This window comes from Gadus morhua, chromosome 12 (assembly GCF_902167405.1).
Source record: "Gadus morhua chromosome 12, gadMor3.0, whole genome shotgun sequence".
In the NCBI taxonomy this organism is placed as follows: domain Eukaryota; kingdom Metazoa; phylum Chordata; class Actinopteri; order Gadiformes; family Gadidae; genus Gadus; species Gadus morhua.
Window position 1 is genome coordinate 4,779,889 of NC_044059.1, and position 19,422 is coordinate 4,799,310.

General features: G+C 45.0%; 1 protein-coding gene across 1 annotated transcript; it reads right to left on the reverse strand.

The window, feature by feature from the left end:
• Window positions 1-1,485: 1,485 nt before the first annotated feature.
• rasl11b (RAS-like, family 11, member B) lies at window positions 1,486-4,094 on the reverse strand. Its single transcript, XM_030373547.1, has 4 exons — window positions 3,761-4,094; window positions 3,584-3,640; window positions 3,373-3,449; window positions 1,486-2,672 (listed from the first exon to the last, which is right to left on the reverse strand). Exons 1-4 carry the CDS (start codon window positions 3,870-3,872, stop codon window positions 2,166-2,168), a joined length of 753 nt encoding a protein of 250 aa, XP_030229407.1. The 5' UTR covers window positions 3,873-4,094; the 3' UTR covers window positions 1,486-2,165.
• Between the last annotated feature and the right edge of the window lie 15,328 nt (window positions 4,095-19,422).

Here is a 19,422-nt window from a genome sequence, read left to right on the forward strand (position 1 = left end):
CAGCAAACGGTTGGGACTTGTGTTCATTGTCTCCTGTCACGGAATACTATACAAAGAGAGTGGTAGAGGGAGGCAGAAATAGAGAGAGAGGAAGATAAGTAGAGAGAGAGCTAGAAAGACAAATAGAGGATGAAAGAGAGAGGGACAAAAGAGGTAGAGAAAGAGGAAGAGAGTTGGCGGTAGATTGATTGAGAGAGAGAGGGGGGAAGCTAGCGAGCAGTAGAGAGAGAGAGAGGAACAGAGGTTGGCATAGAGGGAGGTAGAGAGTGAATAATAGAGAAAGGAATAGGGTCGGACGGCAACACACTGCTTGGATGTCCTGTTCTGTAGTATGTTTTAACTAAACACGGGTCTCTGGTGTATTTCACAAACTGTTCCCCCAACACAATAACAAAACAAGCAAGTTTTGAATTTGAGATGTATTCCAGAATGTTCACCTTGTGAAAAATAACAGCCTATGCAAAAACTACACTACACCTGAAAAATAACTTAATTAGATACCACTTCACACAAACAGTCAAGTCAGTACCGAGTAATATTTCTTTGGCCAATGCATTAATCGTGCAATTATTTGTCATATTGGAAAATGCCAGATTGGGCAAAACAAAGTTTAGATTAGCCTAGGATACAGTAATTGTATTTATTTTGGAGTATCGCCAGCAAAAAATCCCATGCAGCATTCTGATGTAAAACCACTATCACAAATCAATTAACTGTGTATGTTTGTGTTTGTGCGAATGCGGCAAGAACATGCATTAACTAATGAAATTCCCTCATGAGTTATTACTCACCTGTAGGCTTTATAAGAGGTAGCCATCAGTCTCCCATACAGTCTGTTTCTGGTTATGAGTGTGGGCCGTGGTTTAATGATTAATATAGGGTAATGGTTGGGCGGTCAAAGGGGGATATTGATGTATGGGATAGGCGGCCCAGTGTTTAGGTTGTGATTTTGGTTGATAAGGTGTGCTAGTGATCACCGAGTGTGAGGGGGAATAAGGATTAATGTTATCAATAGATGGGCAAGTGTTAGGGAGGCTTTTGTCGATTTTATAGAGATTAACTGGTGTGTAGGAGAAGTGAGCTGGTATTGGTCGAATCCGTTTATATTCCTTTTCTTTATGCTTATCGATCTAGATAGTGTTAGGGCTAGCTCCCGCTAATGCAACCCATAGTGTTAGCCTATCTCTTTAGGCCTAAGCCAGCTCCATAGTGCCAACCTTTATTTGTTGCCGACCTACCTCCATAGTGCTAAGCCATCCCCAAGGTTTCCCTTTGCGTTGATGCAACAGCTTTTCTCACACACACCCACAAACACTTCACACTTCGGCTGAGTCATCATGCTGGTTGTTGCAGATCTACGTTTTATCTTTGACTGCAAATTTTTTACTGCCGTCTCTCTTGGAAATGGCAGTTTTGTAAATGGTGAATCTACAGCAATTTCTCAGGCTGGTAATGATACTCAAAACATTTTTTGTGAAAACCAGAGACCTTTATCAAACGTAACAATTTTATTTTATCAAAACAGGAGAAAAATAAAGTACAATAAATAAGTGACTGAACTCCTAAAGTGCATGATAAAACAAATTCAAGAAACACAACATAATGCTTCTTTCTGTTTGTGTGAGGCAGAGTACATCCACTCTGCTCAGCATAACGATAAAGTTCAAACAGTCTAGAGCCAGCCCTTACTAGGCTCTTGTTTAACTCTGTCACAGCTTGGATAAATACTGAAGAAACCACAATGGCCTTCAGGGAAAAATACCCAGCATGCCCTTCACCGGGCCCGTTGCCAGGGCAGCAGCAGCAGCAGCAGCAGCCTGGCTGTTGATGAAGGCTTGAGCTATAGTTCTGGAGTCACCGTGTGTCTGTCTGCAGTTATCGATCTCAGGCTTGTCCTTCTCCTTGGTCTTCGTGGCTGATCGGGGATCTCAACCTTTCAACCCCCTCCACCAATCGGGTCAAACCGTTACACAATTCTGCACCCCCGATGATTGGCCCAAACTAGAGGTCGCGACAGTCTCTGGCACTGTCCGAGTAGTCTGGTACTCGACGCATCCCAGAAGCCTTGACGTGAAGCGAGAGGACCTTCAACTCAACTCCTCTGTTCTGTTCTGTTCTGTTCAATCTGTTCTTCGGTGGTTCTCTCCACTCCCCCTTCCCACAGCTCACACAGATGTAGCGGTGCGCACCTTGGCCGACAGCGCCTGCTTGAAGCGCCGCTTCAGGTCCTGCATGTTGGGCGACTTTGGCCGCGGGATGAGTGCCGAGCGCCTCTTCTCCGAGTTGGAGGTCGCCACGGCCAGGGCGGGGGCGGGGGCGGGCCGCTTGGCCAGCTCGCCGCAGAGCCGGTGGAAGGCGCCGTGCACCTGGCTGTAGTCCTCGCTGGCAGACAGCTCGTAGAAGCTGCAGCCCAACGCCGCCGCCAGCAGGGGGCCCTGCTCGGGGTCCACCTGGCGCAGGTGCACCAGGTCAGACTTGTTGGCCAGGAGGATGATGGGAGGCGGGGGGCCGTGTGGCTGGGCGCCGCCCGATTGCACCACCTGTTGGTGGAGGCCGGAGATCAGGTCGAAGCTGGCGCGATCCGCCACCGAATAGACCAGCACCACCGCGTCCGCCCATTGGACAGAGCGGGTCACGTGGTCGGGGAAGAGGAGGACCGCATTGTTGGTCATCTGAGGAGAACAAGAGGGCAGGAGATTTATTAGATCACCGTTTTATTGGCAGGTATTTGGACTCATGTCACCCGAGATGCTGAACAGTGAGGACAAGTTGGGCGAGTTGGGTTGGAAGTGGACTCAATGTTTTTTTGCGGTTAGGTAACTGGTGGCCTCTAATGGATGGAATGCTGTGGCTGGCTGGCGGAGGTTACAGCTGGGCGAGTTGCAGACAGAGTGAGGCAGAGGGAGAGCGAGAGAGAGTGGAGGATTGTCTGGGCTATCGTTTACTCTGTCTCAGACAACCATTAGTCTAAAGGGGAAATCAGCCTGCCAGACTCGGTAATGTACAGGGGAAGGAATGAGACATTGGAACTTCGCCCAAAACTAACAGTAAAAAGCTTCTCGGGGAGCAAAAAAACAAAACTCAAAACTCTAAACACTTTATTTTTCGAATAGTTAAATGCGTGACAAGTCTTTTAAAAACGGAAACGATTTAATATTTAGAATGGTTTAAATGTCTGCCCTTTTTTTGGGGATATTCGATTTAATGTTTTACAATTGTATCGTATACTCAGTCAAGTATCTGAGTGATTCGAAAAGCGCTTTACCATTAAAACACTATGATTACAGGCGGTTGTCACAAGCGTCCAATGAACCGGGTGGTGGGGATGGTTATGAGGGGGTTGTGATCAATCTGAGTGCGGGAGGAACGTACCTCGACGCCGGGTGTGTCCTGGACCTGCACGGCTACTTGCTCGCCGTCGACCTGCACCTCTCGTGAGTATAGGTTACCTGCAGAGAAGGAGCGAAGACACACGGTTAAAACCACGAATATGAAGACACGTTTGGCACAGCCAAAGATAAGCAAAAAAATAAATACACTTTTCCCGAAATACTAGTAATTTCATTTAAGTCTGTGGTCTTACCGGCATTTCTCTCGTAGTCTCCGATGAAACGTTTTGTTAGAAACCTCACCACAAGCGCTGTTAGGAGAAAAAAAAGATGAATGTTAGAACAGGCTATACATTTTTTTTCAATTTGCATCGGAATCATTTGTGTGATAAACCACGGAGAGAGCTGAGGAAACTGGATGATAGTCGTACCTGTTTTGCCAACCCCACTGCCACCGATCACAGCTATTTTGATGACCCGGTTGGAAGGGCACTCCGGAGTCGGGCATTCGGCGATGGTGATCATGTTCTGAATCAGACGCATTGTCACGGAGTCTTGAGATTTTATTCCGTCAAAAGAAATAAAGCAAAAATGAGCGTTTAAAAGATTTCAAAAGTCCAAACGTTGAAGCGAGAAAATGTCGTCTAGTTATTCCGCAGTTACTCCGAGCAGTGTTGAAGTAAAAGGAGAGCTAGAGTCTGTAGGATAAAGACTGATCGGGCTCTCTCAGCTGTTTGCGCTAACCGTCAGAGAGCTGCTACTTTTATACCTCTTCTGCAGCTCACGCATCTTATTGGCCCCCTGTTCCGCGCGCACGCCTAAAACGCTCGCTCCCGCGCAAGCATTCACAACGCTTCCAAGCACATGTCAGTCAGCGAATATATTCTGCAACACGTGGAAGCTCTGCTGAAATGTAAAATGATGCTAGAAGACATGGTTTATTTTCAGAGTAATTCATGCATACATTAATATAATAAGGGCCTACTATAAGAAGAGATTGTGTGTTCCTTCCCTTGAACGGTTAGTGTCAAATCAAGAAACACATTTACTAAAAATGGACAAAGAAAAATAAAACGACTAGATAAAATATTCGTATTTACTATATTTACAGATAGTAAATAATGAAAGAGAAGGCTACCAAAACAAACAAATTTGATCACATATTTCTGTTCCCATTGGATGTTATCCAGTCTAAACCCTTTTGGGGGCGGTGGATTATGTGTGCAGACCTTGGAAATTCCTAGGCATACATAGCAACAGTTATACAATATATTTAACACGTTTATACGTTTTGACTTACAAAATAAACATTATCCTCCATATGATGCAAGTCTACCTTTTTAAAATAAAGTCAATTAAATGCATTGACTTCAAGATAGCATAGCAAGCAGCACACATTTCACACAACTATTGTTTTCCAATGCAATGTTTAGACATTCAACCATGACATAACCTGGAATATATAGCTGAATAATCAGCTGCTGTGTGTGTGTGTGTGTGTGTGTGTGTGTGTGTGTGTGTGTGTGTGTGTGTGTGTGTGTGTGTGTGTGTGTGTGTGTGTGTGTGTGTGTGTGTGTGTGTGTGTGTGTGTGTGTGTGTTTGAGTGATGGGCTGTGGTGGCCTTTCACACAGGGCCAGGAGTGTTTGTGGCCCCTCCATGTGTCCGCGGGGGGCTGTCGGGACATGTCCCGGAGCTGTGAATGTTCCACACAGGGGGCTGTTAGCAGATGCTACTTAATACACACACACACACACACACACACACACACATGCGCACACACATTAGCGCCCTGACACGTGCACACACACAGACACACATGCAAACACACATATGCAAACACTCACACACACAAAGACATACATGCACACAAACATTCACCCACACAGTCACACGCGCACACACACACACACACACACACACACACACACACACACAAACACACACACACACGCGCACACGCAAACAGACACACTAACATGCACACACACACACACACACACACACACACCAACACACCTTGACACATTCACACACCTTCACACACTAATAACACATGCGCATATACACACACTTAGTTGATCTCTTACTAGCATGCAAAATTCAACACCTCTAGTTGTTACCATTCATGCTCAACACTCATCACCCCATCACACTAGAGAAGAACTCCATTCGACACAAAATGTCTTCACTCTCTGACAGAGCAGAGCTAAATGGCTCTTTCTTCTGTTCTCAAACACATCTGTCTTGCAAAAAAATATAAATCACTCCTGTTCACTCTGCTTCTCGCTCGCATCGTTGCTCTCCCTCTTCCTATCTCCTTTCCCCTTTTCACTTGCGTTCATTCTCCTGCTCTCCCGTCCATTGTCTTATTCTCTTCTCCTCTCCCCTTCCGCTCCTCTCTTCTCTTCTCCATTCCAACTCTCCTCTTCTTCTCCTATCCTTGTATCCTTTCCTCCCTCCTATCTCCTTCAGCCTTTCCTTCCCCTCATTCTCAAGCCATCTCTCTTATCTTCTCATTCTCCCCTCCTCCCTCACTCTCCTTCCCCTTCCCCTCTCCTCTCCCTCCTCTCCTCTCATCATTTCCCTCTCCTCCCTCTCCTCCCCCTTCCCCTCTCCTCTCCCTCCTCTCCTCTCATCATTTCCCTCTCCTCCCTCTCTCCTTCCCCCTCACCCCTGCCTTCCCACTCTCTCATTCCTCTCACTCACTCTCTTTCTCCTACCAAATATTGTTCCCTGCCCTACCCCTCCTCTCGCCTCCTTTCTCTCTCTCCTCCCCTCCTCCTCCTCTCCCTCCCACTCCCCCCTCTCTCTCCTATCCTATCCTCTCCCCTGCCCTCCCCATCTCTCTTCTCTCGCCTACTCCTCTCCCTCCCTCTCGTCTGTCATCCCAGCTCATGTCTACGAGGTATGCTGGGCTCTGTGTGTCTCATTGTGTCGTTTCTGTGTGTGTGTGTGTGTGTGTGTGTGTGTGTGTGTGTGGTGTGTGTGTGTGTGTGTGTGTGTGTGTGTGTGTGTGTGTGTGTGTGTGTGTGGTGTGTGTGTGTGTGTGTGTGTGGTGTGTGTGTGTGTGTGTGTGTGTGTGTGTGTGTGTGTGTGTGTGTGTGTGTGTGTGTGTGTATGTGCCTCCGTTTTTCCCAGTGTGTGTCTCAGTGTGTGTCCAGAAAAATGTGTATGTGTGTCAGTTTTTGTCTAAATTTGTAGGTTATTTGTGTCTGTCTCATTATGTCCCGGTGTGTGTCTCATTGTAGTTTCTCTATGTGTGAGTGTCAGTATGTCCCAGTGTGTGTCTCATTGTGTAGTTTTTCTCAGTATGTCCCAGTCCCAGTACGTGTTTCAGTGTGTATAGCCTCTGTGTGAGTCGGAGTGTGTGTCTCAGTTTGTAGATTCTCTGTGCGTCAGTATATCCGAGTGTGTGTCTCAGTGTGTAGTTTTTGTCTGTCTCAGTACGTCCCAATGTGTGGCTCTGCTTGCAGTCTCTGTCTGTCTCAGTACAGCCCAGTGTGTGTCTCTGTGGGTAGTCTCGCAGTGGGTCTATGATGATGTGGTTGTTGGCATTCTGATAACAGTGCTGATGACGGGCCGCTGGGCTGGTGTATGAAACAGGATTCAAGTAGAGAGGAAACTGCTGCTGCATCGTGTGTGAGCTTCCCCCCCCCCCACAGACACAAACACACACACACATTCACACACGTTGCACGTTGAAAAAATATGTGTGTGTGTGTGTGCGTGCATGTCCATTTGTCTGTGTGTGTGTTTTCAAATTCGTGCATTGCTTCGGTGTGTATGTTTGTGTGGGTTGCTTATGCGTCATCCCAACCAGTAAATCCACGGTACGCTGGAACTGTTGTCTGAATGAGTTTTGTTTACGCTACACTGTAAACTATTTCCCTCTCTCTAATCTCTAACCTCTCCATGATCTTGTGATCTTGTGATCATGTCATTCCAATCCCTCTCTCTCTCTCTCTCTTTCCCGCTTTCGCCTCCTTCTTCCGACTGAAGTCACATGCCCCCATGAGTGTCACTACGAGCGCCCACATCCACGCCTCAATCTTCTCATACCTAACACGTGCCGCCGTCGGGCAGGTGAGTACCAGGAGAGCTCCTAATTGGACGACACGTCTGAGGTGCTAAATGAACCCCTTTAGCGACCTATTAGCATAATGAAGGTTGTCCCTGTAGGCTTCCATGTGGAACTGAACACAATCCCCAGATCTAATAATGTGGAGCCCGTCCAGCGAACCTAGTGTTTTACAGGACAATAAAACAAACCATGAATACAAAGATTTCATTAGTGAGTGACCAACCATATGTAGCTGGTACATGTTTTTATGGTTCAGGACTTAAGGCCCTGACACACCGGGCCAACGGTCTGTGAGCGTCTATGGTCCTAGTTTCTGAGGTGTTCCAATTTTCACAAATTATCGCAGAGAAATAGATGCATTTTTGACATCGGTTTGTCAGGTCCTTTGTGACCGCCTTGTCTTTGCCTGAGGGCCCACTGAAGATAAATTAAAATACCTGACAGAATGAAGGCACATTATTATAAAAGCAGCTTACCACCAAAGCTCCAGTTTGGAGCGCATCCGCTTTCAATCCACTCCCACGTCAAGAACCACTTCCCCACCTCAGGCGAAGCATGGAGCCTGACGTTTTTGACACATTTAGTTTCAACTGATTTGGTTAAATGGCCTAGATGGTGAGCTCAGAGTGGGATTTAGATATGCCTCCGGGGTTAGGAGGAGGAAACAAACAGGTCCCCTTCACCCGGGAAGAAACATCCGAGGGCTGGCCGACAAAACAGAATAGAAGCTGGCTCAGGGGCTCAGAGTGTGGTTGGCACTGGGGTGCTAAGAGGTGGTAGGGGGTGGGGGAGAGAGGTGGGAGAGAGGGATGGGTCGGATAGAGAGAGAGGGGAGGGGCGAGCGAAAAGGGTTGTAAATTGTAGAGAGAGGGGTGAGTAAGTGTCAAGTTAATTGTAATTGCAGGGGGCGGGGGGGGGGGGGGGGGGGGGGGGGGGGGAGATGATGGAAAGGGTAACGGAAAAGGAAGTGGAGTTCCAGTCCAGAAAGGATGTCCTTGTTGACATGCAGGTGAAGATTTTTTTCCAGAGGCGGGCATTTTGACGCACCCTTACCGTCTTTTACAACGGTAAGGGTGAAACAAGATGGCTGAGGGGTCCAAGAGGTCCAAGGGGTCCAAGAACCTCCTGGTCATGAAGGGTCCAAGAGGCCACATCCACACTATAATTCTATATTCTATTCTATTCTATTCTCCAACTGTGCGAACCAAAGATAAAACAATGTCTTTATTCCAGCGGGATTATGAAGGATTTGGACTTTTTTAAAATCTTTTTAACAAAGCATTCCTAAAACGACAGTATGTATTTTTCCATGTGTTCGTTCTAGTAGCTTTCCACAGTTAGATGTTGTGGTTAGGAGAGCACATACCTGAATTTTTGTGTGTGTTTGTGTGTCAGTGTGTGTGTGTGTGTGTGTGTGTGAGTGAGTGTGAGTGTGTGTTTTATTTGATCAGATTGTGCTCTTATCTACACCTGCGTTTGCAGAGAGAGAGAGAGCAGTGGAAATGCTGTCAGCCCTTTAGCAAAAAAGGCCACACAACGCAAGCTAGAATGTTTTTTCATTTCTTATTGAAAAACATGCAATGTTTTTCAGCATTTGCATAGGCCCGCATGTCAACAGCGAGTGGATGGGGAAGGGTGAGGGAAGTGTTTGTGTGGGTGTGGGTGTGGGTGGGGCTGATGCTACTGTTTGGCCCCGTCGGTCTGCATGACAATAGCACACGCCTCCTCAGGAATGCCAGACAAGCTGTGTTTTTTCTACTAAGAAAATGAAGCTTCCATTGAGAAAGTGAATAATAAAAAAAAAGAGGAAGAAAATATTGATATGGTGGTTGTGATTCTTGTTTACGTTCCCCGGCTCTTGTTTACGTTCCCCGGCTGATCTCCAGCAACAGATTATACAACATGCCCCCCCCCCCCCCCCCCCCTCACCTGGGGGAGGCTTATAGACATGTGGCCTCTTGTTGATGCATGTGTATGGATGTGTCCAACTGCCTGTCTGTCTGACAGTCTGTCTTTCTGCCTGTAGACTGTCTACCTAGCTGTCTGTCTGACGCTCTGCCCATCTGTCTCTCAGTCTGACAGTCTCACAAGCTGTCTGTCTGTCTGTCTGTATGCAAGTCTATCTAAAGGTTGGTCTGCCATCTGTCTGTGAGTGTGAGGTTGGTAAATGCATGTGAGTGTTCAGTGTGTACATGTGTGCATTCACGTGAGGCTGTTTTGGGGGGGATGGGGGGGTTAGTGCACGGGACAGGGGCTTTGTTTGTTTGCACGTGAGTGCACGTGTTTTCACAACAGGTTGGTGAACGCGGGATTATCTTTTTTCAGAGGCACATTCTGCAGCTCATTTGATACAATTGTGAAACAGGTATGTAGATGCATTGCGCTCAGAGTTTACATTTACATGTCAAAGGTTCAACGCTGAAATGCATGTACATGTAAATACACCCAGTGTTAATTAGGGTCCACACACAAGTGTGTAAAACACTTGTGATTACAATGCCAATGAACTGGAACCAATTGACAACATTGAACATGATGTTCATAATATAATGGTGATTTTAGAAGTACACAACATAGCCTCATAACATGAGGAAGGATCATGATTGAAAAGCTGTTGGTTGGCTGGATACTGTGGTGCCTTGAGTTTTCTCAGACTCCAAGCCGAGAGGTCCTGGGTTTGATGGCCAATGACCACAACCTAGCTGTAGGCTTCCTTGAGCAAGATAACCCCTAACCCCTACGTGCTCCATAATGACCTGTATTTAAACTGTAGGTCCCTTTGGTTGAAAGCGTCTCCAAAATGATTGAATAGCACATAGTGAAAAGCCCACCGAACGACAGATTAGCATCAGGAGAGGGTTATGTTACCATGGTGTCCCCCCCTCCCAGGCCACGGGGAGTCTGGACACTTGACTCTGGGTCTGGGGTACATTTCCTGCTTGGGTCCGCGGCCGAGTTTGGTCATTCATCCACTCCCTGGGGCTCTGTGCGTCTAGCCAGTTAGACAGCCAGTCAGAGTAGAGCTGGCCCTGGATCATAGCAGACATCAGTGATGAGGACATGGAGAGTCCCTGGAGCCATCCGTTCATGCTTACAGATGTTTCAGTAAATAGGACATGAGTTGAGGGGGGTCTCTGAAGGGGGATAGTTTCCTTGTTGTTGGCAAATATATTAAGGATATGATTTCTGTTTCTGATGAAACACGTGCAATCCATCAACAGACTATACTAGATGTAGGGCATTTCCTTCACCTAGAATAGTAACAAGCTATTCCTCCTTTATGATAATTAATAATGAATTAATATATGATATATTAAAGAATGATAAGGGATGTACATGAATACATGTACATCCCTTATGTATGCTGGTCTCAGGCTAATCACACAACACTAAAACCACTACAGTCTTTGTATAAACAAACACTGAAAGTTCTGGACAAAAAACCAAGGCAATTCCATCACTGTGCAATTTTAAGAAAACACAATCTAGTGAGCTGGGAAAACATGATTAAGCACAAAAATGCATGTCTCTTTTACAAAATCATACATGGCATGGCCCCTCCTCCACTCAGAGAATTTGTAACTATTAGAACAAACCAACATCGGATCACAAGAGGAGTCATGAGAGGGGACTGCATTATTCCATTTAGGAAAAGTACCTTTAGTCAGTCAGCCTTCTCTGTTGCAGCCTCACGTGAATGGAATAACATCCCAACATGTATCAGAGACCTAAACACATATCGGTCATTTAGTTCTAATCTGAAACAGTGGCTGATTGATAATATGATCTGCCAGCACTAAACTTGACCCGCCTGCTCTTGCCTCCTTGTGTCAGCGTGTCTGTGAATTTGTCCTGCAACTTACTTTGTATGCTTGCTTGTTTATATGCTTTTTGTAGCTCGTTCTATGTCTCTCCTGTGCTGCTTCATGTACTATTGTCATGTCGACTTTTTGTTAGTTTGTTGTGCATGTACTGTCTGCTTTGGTGGGCTACTGCCTCGATGTCTAACACATATAGATGTCCTTTATAAGTCCTAGTCTACCTTTTCAATTTGTGTTTGTTTGATGCTGACTCTTGTTTGTCCTGCATGCTTCATGTATTTTAATGCTTGAACTACTGAATACTTGTATGTGGTTATAATTAATGTTTTATCTGTTGCTTTTCTATGTTCTTTTTTAAACTCTTTCTGTTATTTGCTTATTTGCTTTTTAGGGAGCCTATTGCTACATCTGGCCAGGGACTGCAGATGGAAACTAACCTTCTGGCTAAATCTGGCATATTTACAGAAATGTCTATTAATATGCACTGTCCCTGTCAAATAAACAAACAAATAAATAAATGTATATCATATTCAGACAAATGTCATTATCTTTACCTGTGACCTTCTCCTCATCCCTGACTTTATTAGTGTGTGTGTGTGTGTGTGTGTGTGTGTGTGTGTGTGTGTGTGTGTGTGTGTGTGTGTGTGTGTGTGTGTGTGTGTGTGTGTGTGTGTGTGTGTGCGTGTGTGTGTGTGTGCGTGTGTGTGTGTGTGTGTGTGTGTGTGTGTGTGTGTGACACACATACAGTCACACACACCAGGTTCCTCCTGATAACATTCAAACCAAACAACCAGCAAGCTATCAAAGGAGCTAGTGCTCATTTGTTAACACAGAGCCCCTGCTAACATAAACCATTGCCACCTCTTAGTTTGTCCAGCTCCCTGCAGACTAAAGGTTTACGTGAGGGCGGATGACAGACTGGTGCGCTTCAGTCACCACCTGTCAAGTCAATAATGGAGACCAGACACCTGCAAACACACACAAGACGGGATTAGAAACGCACGGCAGCACATATTCAGCTAAAAACGATAAGCAAATAAAAAAAGCTGAGAAACATAAAGAGGTGTTAACCGCGTGTCCTTCTGTCTGTCCGTCCCTCCATCACTCTATCTGCTATCGCAAGAGGTTCAGTAAACTCAGATACACAAAAATGATATATATATGATACGACGCAGGAGAGGTGGGCACAAGTGCAAAGTGTATACCGTAATCAAAATACAAGTCCTTAACCCATCTAGTATTTCGGTCAAGGTTAATGTCCACCAGATTATGTGATATTTGATTTTAGAACTTGTTATAATATATGCGGAAAACATGAACTAATGGAGAACATATTTGTGACATCTGTTAGTTTTGTCGAATTGTAGCAACAGCAGCGAGCACAGCTTTCCATGTAGAAAGTAGTGAAGTGAAAGCATGACATCATCCACTTATGGTTGCATTCAAACAAAGTCCTAGAAGCTCAAATGAAGGCTACTAGCATATAAATGTACAAGACTTGAGTTACACGTTTCCACCCACTATGCGTGTGGGACCTCCCCGTGCGGAATCCACTTCATAAACCTTTGAATCAACACAGACCCCACAGTCTCTCATCCCACACGTGTATTCATTTTATGTCCCATTTTGGCCTGATGAGAGACTGCAGTTTCCTCATCAAGCCTCCGATGAATCCAACGCCATTATGGCTGCCGGGAACAGAAGTTATGAAACACATAAACATGCCCACCCCTTTGGAGTGTTTAGAAAAACATCATGATACATTATCCTGCTGTTCTTGGAATTTCTCTATCAACTTGTTCTGGCACTGTAGTAAAGTAATATCTATTACTCATTTCCAAAAAAAAACAAGCAGATAAAGGCTTTCAGTAATTGAGTTATTTTTATATATGTTTGATATATCATAAAATATGTATCATCAGATACCTATATATCTACACCATATCTATCTTTATATAAATGTAATGAATAAAATCACATCATATATCTTATACATATTTATATTGAGGTATAGCATTAAAGTAGGCCTACTCTAATTCAAAGGAAACTTTATGTGAAGATATGTCACAACTTCTCTTGACAAGTGAGGACCTGGTTGTATCAGCTATTCCATCATACAGAGAAAACGACAATAGAGGTCTCAGTGTGTCCGCCCAGCAGACTCATGAAGTTGAGCACTAGCATGGCCCCATTCACCTTGCGGCCGTCTTGGTTCTGAAGGCTATCTGTACCCAGCCCGCCATTCGAAACAAGATGGCCGCTAGGTGAATGAGACACTATGAGGTCCATACAAGGGGTTTTCTTCTCCTGGGAGAGAAGTTACAGAAGTTCTGTGATGACTCAGGCTGCTTCCCGTCTGTTCTACGTAGGCTATTGTCTACGAACAAATACTCTTCCACCTCCATTCCTGAAAATATGCGAGTGATTTAGTAAAAGGTGTCTTTGTTGATGCTTAAGGTCACATAACAGATTTCCCATCACTTTACTGATATATCCTGTGTGTGTTGGCCTGTGTGTGTATGTACGTATGCAGATATGCGTGCGGAAAATGCTGTTTGTGTGTGTTTGTTTGCATACGACTCTGTGTGTGGTTGTGTGCATGCATGCGTATGTTTATTCACGTGTGTGTGTGTGTGTGTGTGTGTGTGTGTGTGTGTGTGTGTGTGTGTGTGTGTGTGTGTGTGTGTGTGTGTGTTTGTGTGTGTGTGTGTGTGTGTGTGTGTGTGTGTGTGTGTGTGTGTGTGTGTGTGTGTGTGTGTGTGTGTGTGTGTGTGTGTGTGTGTGTGTGATAGTGTCAACGCTCAAATTATGTCAAATTATGAGGTCTGATTATCCTGGTCATGAAGAACCTCCAAAGACAACGTGAGACTAGTACAGGCACACCTTGTACCTCCAGAGCTGGCATCAAGGGCCAGAGATGTGCTTGTTGATTGAAGTGTCACATACTCTATGTTTCGGTGTTCTGGTTCCCTGCTAGTTCTCTAAAGAGACTGCTGTGACCTGCCATCCAATTGGCAGCACATTGTGCATGTGTTGACACACTCACAGTCTGACGGGAATGGGGTTTGAAGCCTTCAGTTTTTTTCAGTTTTTTTTTTCTTTCTTAGGTATCCATCTCTTGTTATTTTTCTGTATTTATCACCTCATTATTTCCCATCATCATTTCCGTAATCTTGTGCTTTTTCGGCCTTGATATTCAATTCCGTTTTATTACCTCAACCGGCATATGTCATCCTATCGGCTGCTGTTTTCTAAATGAAAACACAACCCGTATCCTGCTTGCTTATGAACCTTGACCATATAGTGTAAAGAATCACCACAAAAAGTCACCTTATTGCCACACTTTGCATCTAACATGTCTATGTATATATGTTGTACAAGATTGTTTGAGATATTCCCCAGAGATCTACGATCATAAAAAAAAGAAATCTTCGAAGCTTCTTTATCAGCTCTCTCTCTCTCTCTCTCTCTCTCTCTCTCTCTCTCTCTCTCTCTCTCTCTCTCTCTCTCTCTCTCTCTCTCTCTCTCCCTAAGACATGGCAGGGTGAGTCGAGGGTATGGAAAGTGGGTCAGGCAGCAGATCCCTGTACTGGGTGTGTTCCCCCTTGCTCTGCAGCTCTTGTCCAAAGAGTCCCACTGTGTTGTCCAGAATCAGAACACCCCCAGTATATCTGCCTCCGGTTCTCCTAGCAACAACCCATCACATCTGGGCTGCTCCAAATATAGAATGGCCTCTCAGGAATTTAAATGGGTAGGGAAACAATATATTTTTAACCTCACCTAAGATGGTCCATGCTTCAAAGTGTTGGTCTCCCCCTGTCTAAACAACTTCAAGTGGAAGAAACTTTTCAACTGAAGTAGCACAAGTTACACACATTTTTGGGTTGTGTTTTGGGGTTTTGAAACAGGTAAACAGGATGACACAATAGTTTTTATAGGAAACGTAGGCCAGTGTTACCTACCCTTTGTAAAAACATGTCATCATTCTATATGCGTGCGATTCTCACTCAAACATTAATATGCATACATGCTTTCATACAGGTGCATATGTAATGCATACACGCACACAGGCTTTCCCTATGCCACAACTTAAAGTATTCACAAACACAACATGGCAAATGAGCACACGCAAACGCACACACTTACACAATGTTACCGCGCTGACTCACATGCACTTAATCCACTTATGCATTTGACTCCTCGACTGAAACACTGAACTATGTGCACTCAATTCTTTCTCTCTCTGTCTCTTTGCCTCTTTGTCTCTCTGTCTATGTCTCTCTCTCTCTCTCTCTCTCTCTCTCTCTCTCTCTCTCTCTCTCTCTCTCTCTCTCTCTCTCTCTCTCTCTCTCTCTCTCTCCCTCTCTGTCTATGGCTCTCTCTCTCTCTCTCTCTCTCTCTCTCTCTCTCTCTCTCTCTCTCTCTCTCTCTCTCTCTCTCTCTCTCTCTCTCTCTCTCTCTCTCCCTTTCTATTCCTCCCTGTGTAATGAACACACTGTTGCTATTGTTCCTCTATTGCCTTGGGGATGCCAAAAGGTAACCCTGTGAGTGAGTGAGTGAATGAATGAGAGGGGTTGTGTGGCAGCCCAGGTGCATTGTGGGAGGTGGTGGCATGTGGAAAGCTAAGTTGCTAGGACGTATCTCCATGTATCCGGCTGGAATACAGTTACAGTCTGGGGTCAAAGGTCATCTCTAGCTATCCTCAGATCTGCTAGAGGTCTATGCAACTCTTCGAGTCAGTAACAGTGAAGAGGGATGGACGATAATAAACGTATCAATGTGATACTGAGGTTATAATAATACGAATATGTTATGCAATGTGTCAACTGACATGATGAACTCATGTATCATGTCATTTGAGCACAGAGGCCATTACAAATACAAGGGTTACTTTGTGATTCTCGAGGCACCCTTTAGAATACGTGAGCCCATTATCCAGTAAGTATTTGCATTTATTGAATATTGTTGGTCACGAGAAACGAGATGAACTCATTTCCAGATATAAAGCACTTTATGTCAATGTCATGCATGACTGTATGAGATTAGTGTGCATATATATATGTGTGTGTGTGTGTGTGTGTGTGTGTGTGTGTGTGTGTGTGTGTGTGTGTGTGTGTGTGTGTGTGTGTGTGTGTGTGTGTGTGTGTGTGTGTGTGTGTGTGTGTGTGTGAGTCTATTCAAAACCAAACTCACCACCCCACCACACCGGACCAGACCAGACCAGCAATGAAGAACTGCTCTACTGTCCTCTAACTCTTAAGTTGGTTTTGAAATGTTTTGTTACCACACCAACATCAGTTGCCATCCACCAATCATACATGTTTATGGATAATCTCTGGCACAAATGAATGAGAAGCCATTAACAAATTCCTGGCTAATAATGCCAGGGAACATACCAGAGCTCCAGTCACCAACAATGACAGTTTGCCAAATGGCACTCCAACACGACGCCATTGTTCCTCCAACACTTTTCTCTAGCCTCTTCCCGTCGCGTTTGAAGTCTGCCATTCCTTCTCATTTGTTATTTTCCTATCGCTTTGTTCGAATGCTAATGCTAATCAGATAATTACCGAGTAGGGGGAGTTGGGTTGTTGTTGTTCCTGAAAACACAAACAAGAGGAGTAGAAGAAGAAGAGGGACCTGGGGGCCCAAGCTTATCTCCCCTCCTTATTCGTTATCCTCAGCTAATTGATGTTCAGGGCGCTGGCTAACCACACACCCTCTCTCTTATACACACACACACACACACACACACACACACACACACACACACACACACACACACACACACACACACACACACACACACACACACACACACACACACACAGACTCAAACACACACTCTCTCAAGTTCTTTATTGTGTCTTCAAAGCAGGGCTCTGATAAAGTCAGGGGCCCCTGAGGCTCCTGGTCATTGTGAAGACTACAGGGGTCCCAATCATCACGCAAGTAGTGCACTTAATATTGAGATAAATTACTTAAGTTATTTTAAGTGGCTTGATATTGGTGCTCCACTTCTTAAACAACATAAGCTCTTCTGTTTACAGTTGAATACTACCGACGAAAGGAGACAAGCTTCAAGCCAAATAACAGTGGATCGTGTTACCAACAAATTTAGACAAAAAAAAATTATAAATAGGTTATTTACTTATAAATAGCCTCATTTTTGTGATTTTTTTATTATTTAGAAAAGTTTAACAAGTTGTACTTTTCCTAATATATGTGTTTGGAAAGTAAAGATCGATAAAAATGGGCCACCATGCACACTTCTATACCTCCTCTAAGTCTCTGTGGCATGTAGGAAGTGGTCACCTTTTTAATATTCTTCACTGTTGACCATAATCACAGCTTGTGGCTACCTGTGTCTTTGAAGGCACTGTTTGGGACACATTGCTGATGAATAGGCTGCTCAACCACACTGTTTAGCCAACTTTGCAACTTTCTTTGATCATTGTGTGCTATCTGAGCTAAATATTAACCTCTGAAACCCCAGCCCCAATTGATTGATATATTTTTCATTGATTATAGATGTATTAGTAATTTAGTTAGTTTCCAATCAGGCTAGCATGCTTATTTTATTATTGATTATAAATTCCAAATTTTTAAATTTAAAGGAGACATTCTATGGTGTTTTCCCAACAAGTAAACATAGTATTTGAGTTCCAGAAAACGTGTTTATGAAGCTGTTTGCTAGAAATAGCTTTTAGAAAAAAAAAATCTATTCCCCTCTGTTTCAGTCCCTTCAGAATGCGCTGTTTCTGGTGTCTGTAGCTTTAATGCAAATTAGCTGCTGCTTATTGACCAATGAGCTGTCAGTCAGACTGAACCACAGCATGGAGGAGAAGGGATTGTTGCTGTTTGCGGACTCCTAGAGCTCTATAATATATATTATAATATATTATATATGGGTATTTAAATAATATTATATCTAATATCACGGCCAAAGACAATGTGCGTCTCGATTGATATTATGAATCATAAAGACTGCGTCTGACGTCTCTGGTACTTCCACAACAAGTAAAGACTCGTAGTGGGCGATATTTCATGCATGGTTGAGAAGAATTGGGGGAGAAGAATTGGGGCAAAGGAACTTTGGCCTTGACTCTCTGAAGTCAATGAACTGCGACATGGAGGAGAAAGGGATTGTACTCCGGGAGCTGAGCTGCCGGACTGCCACCTAGCTCCCCGCGCCGGAGCTGCCGGACTGCCGGACTGCCGCCGAAGCCTCGGGCGCCGTCGAAGCCGTCCGGCTGTGGCCGAAGCTTCGGCGGCAGTCCGGCAGTCTGGCAGTCCGGCAGCTCCGGCGGTGTACTCCGGGAGCTGAACTGCCGCCAAAGCTTTCTGGCTGCTCGGGCGGGTGTCCTCCGGGAACTGAAAAGTCCGGCGAGGGTAGCTCTGCGGCAGTCCGGCAGCTCAGCTCCAGGAGTAGGCCCTACATCCCTTTCTCCTCCATGTCCCCTCCTCGGGATTGCCGCCGAAGATTCGGCGGCAATCCGGCGGCTCCGGCGAGGGGAGCTCGGCGGCAGTCCGGCAGAAAAAGGGATTGTACTCCCGGAGCTGAGCTGCCACGAGGTCCCCCCGCCGGAGCTGCTCGTCCACTGGTCCACAAAATCTTAGCTATGCTCTGATTGGAGGGGAGTAGGGAAGTGGGAGGTAATATTCAACTGTGCCCCCGCCCCTTCCTACGTAGGAGGGGGCGCCGAAATTGACTTGCTTGTTTGTGGTAGGAGGGGTACTTTCAGAAATGCATATTTCACTCATAAAGTGATGTACAGACGTTTTCAAAGTTTGTATGCGCGTGGGAGCACCAGAAACCCAAAACAACACCCCAAATCCCAGGAAAAGTGTTGTTTTCATAATATGTCCCCTTTAAAAACACAAAAGAATATTTATTTGGGAATGTTCATAATCATGCCAATTAATTAATTACGTAGAAAAATGAGTCAAAATATTTGGATAAGATAAACAGATAAGATGTATAATCCTACAAAGCAACATCCAGTGATGAGCGCAGCTCAGCGTACTGTCCCTTTAACCATGGCCCTCCAATGTCAAACTACATATCCCAGAAACTCCGGTCGTTATCATCCGAGTGGTCTGTATGGCTTTTACCCTCCGTCAATCGCACAGTTGAGGGTGTCGACCAATCAGCTCCGTTCTCTCTGGATTTAGTGGGCGGTATACTTT

Bases quoted from the DNA above. Each gene is read 5' to 3' on its own strand.
- rasl11b (XM_030373547.1), bottom strand. From the start codon at position 3,872: ATGCGTCTGATTCAGAACATGATCACCATCGCCGAATGCCCGACTCCG. The intron at 3,450-3,583 runs GTAAGACCACAG...CCTTCTCTGCAG, and splicing joins AGACTACGAGAGAAATGCCG to GTAACCTATACTCACGAGAG. The intron at 2,673-3,372 runs GTACGTTCCTCC...TGTTCTCCTCAG, and splicing joins AGGACACACCCGGCGTCGAG to ATGACCAACAATGCGGTCCT.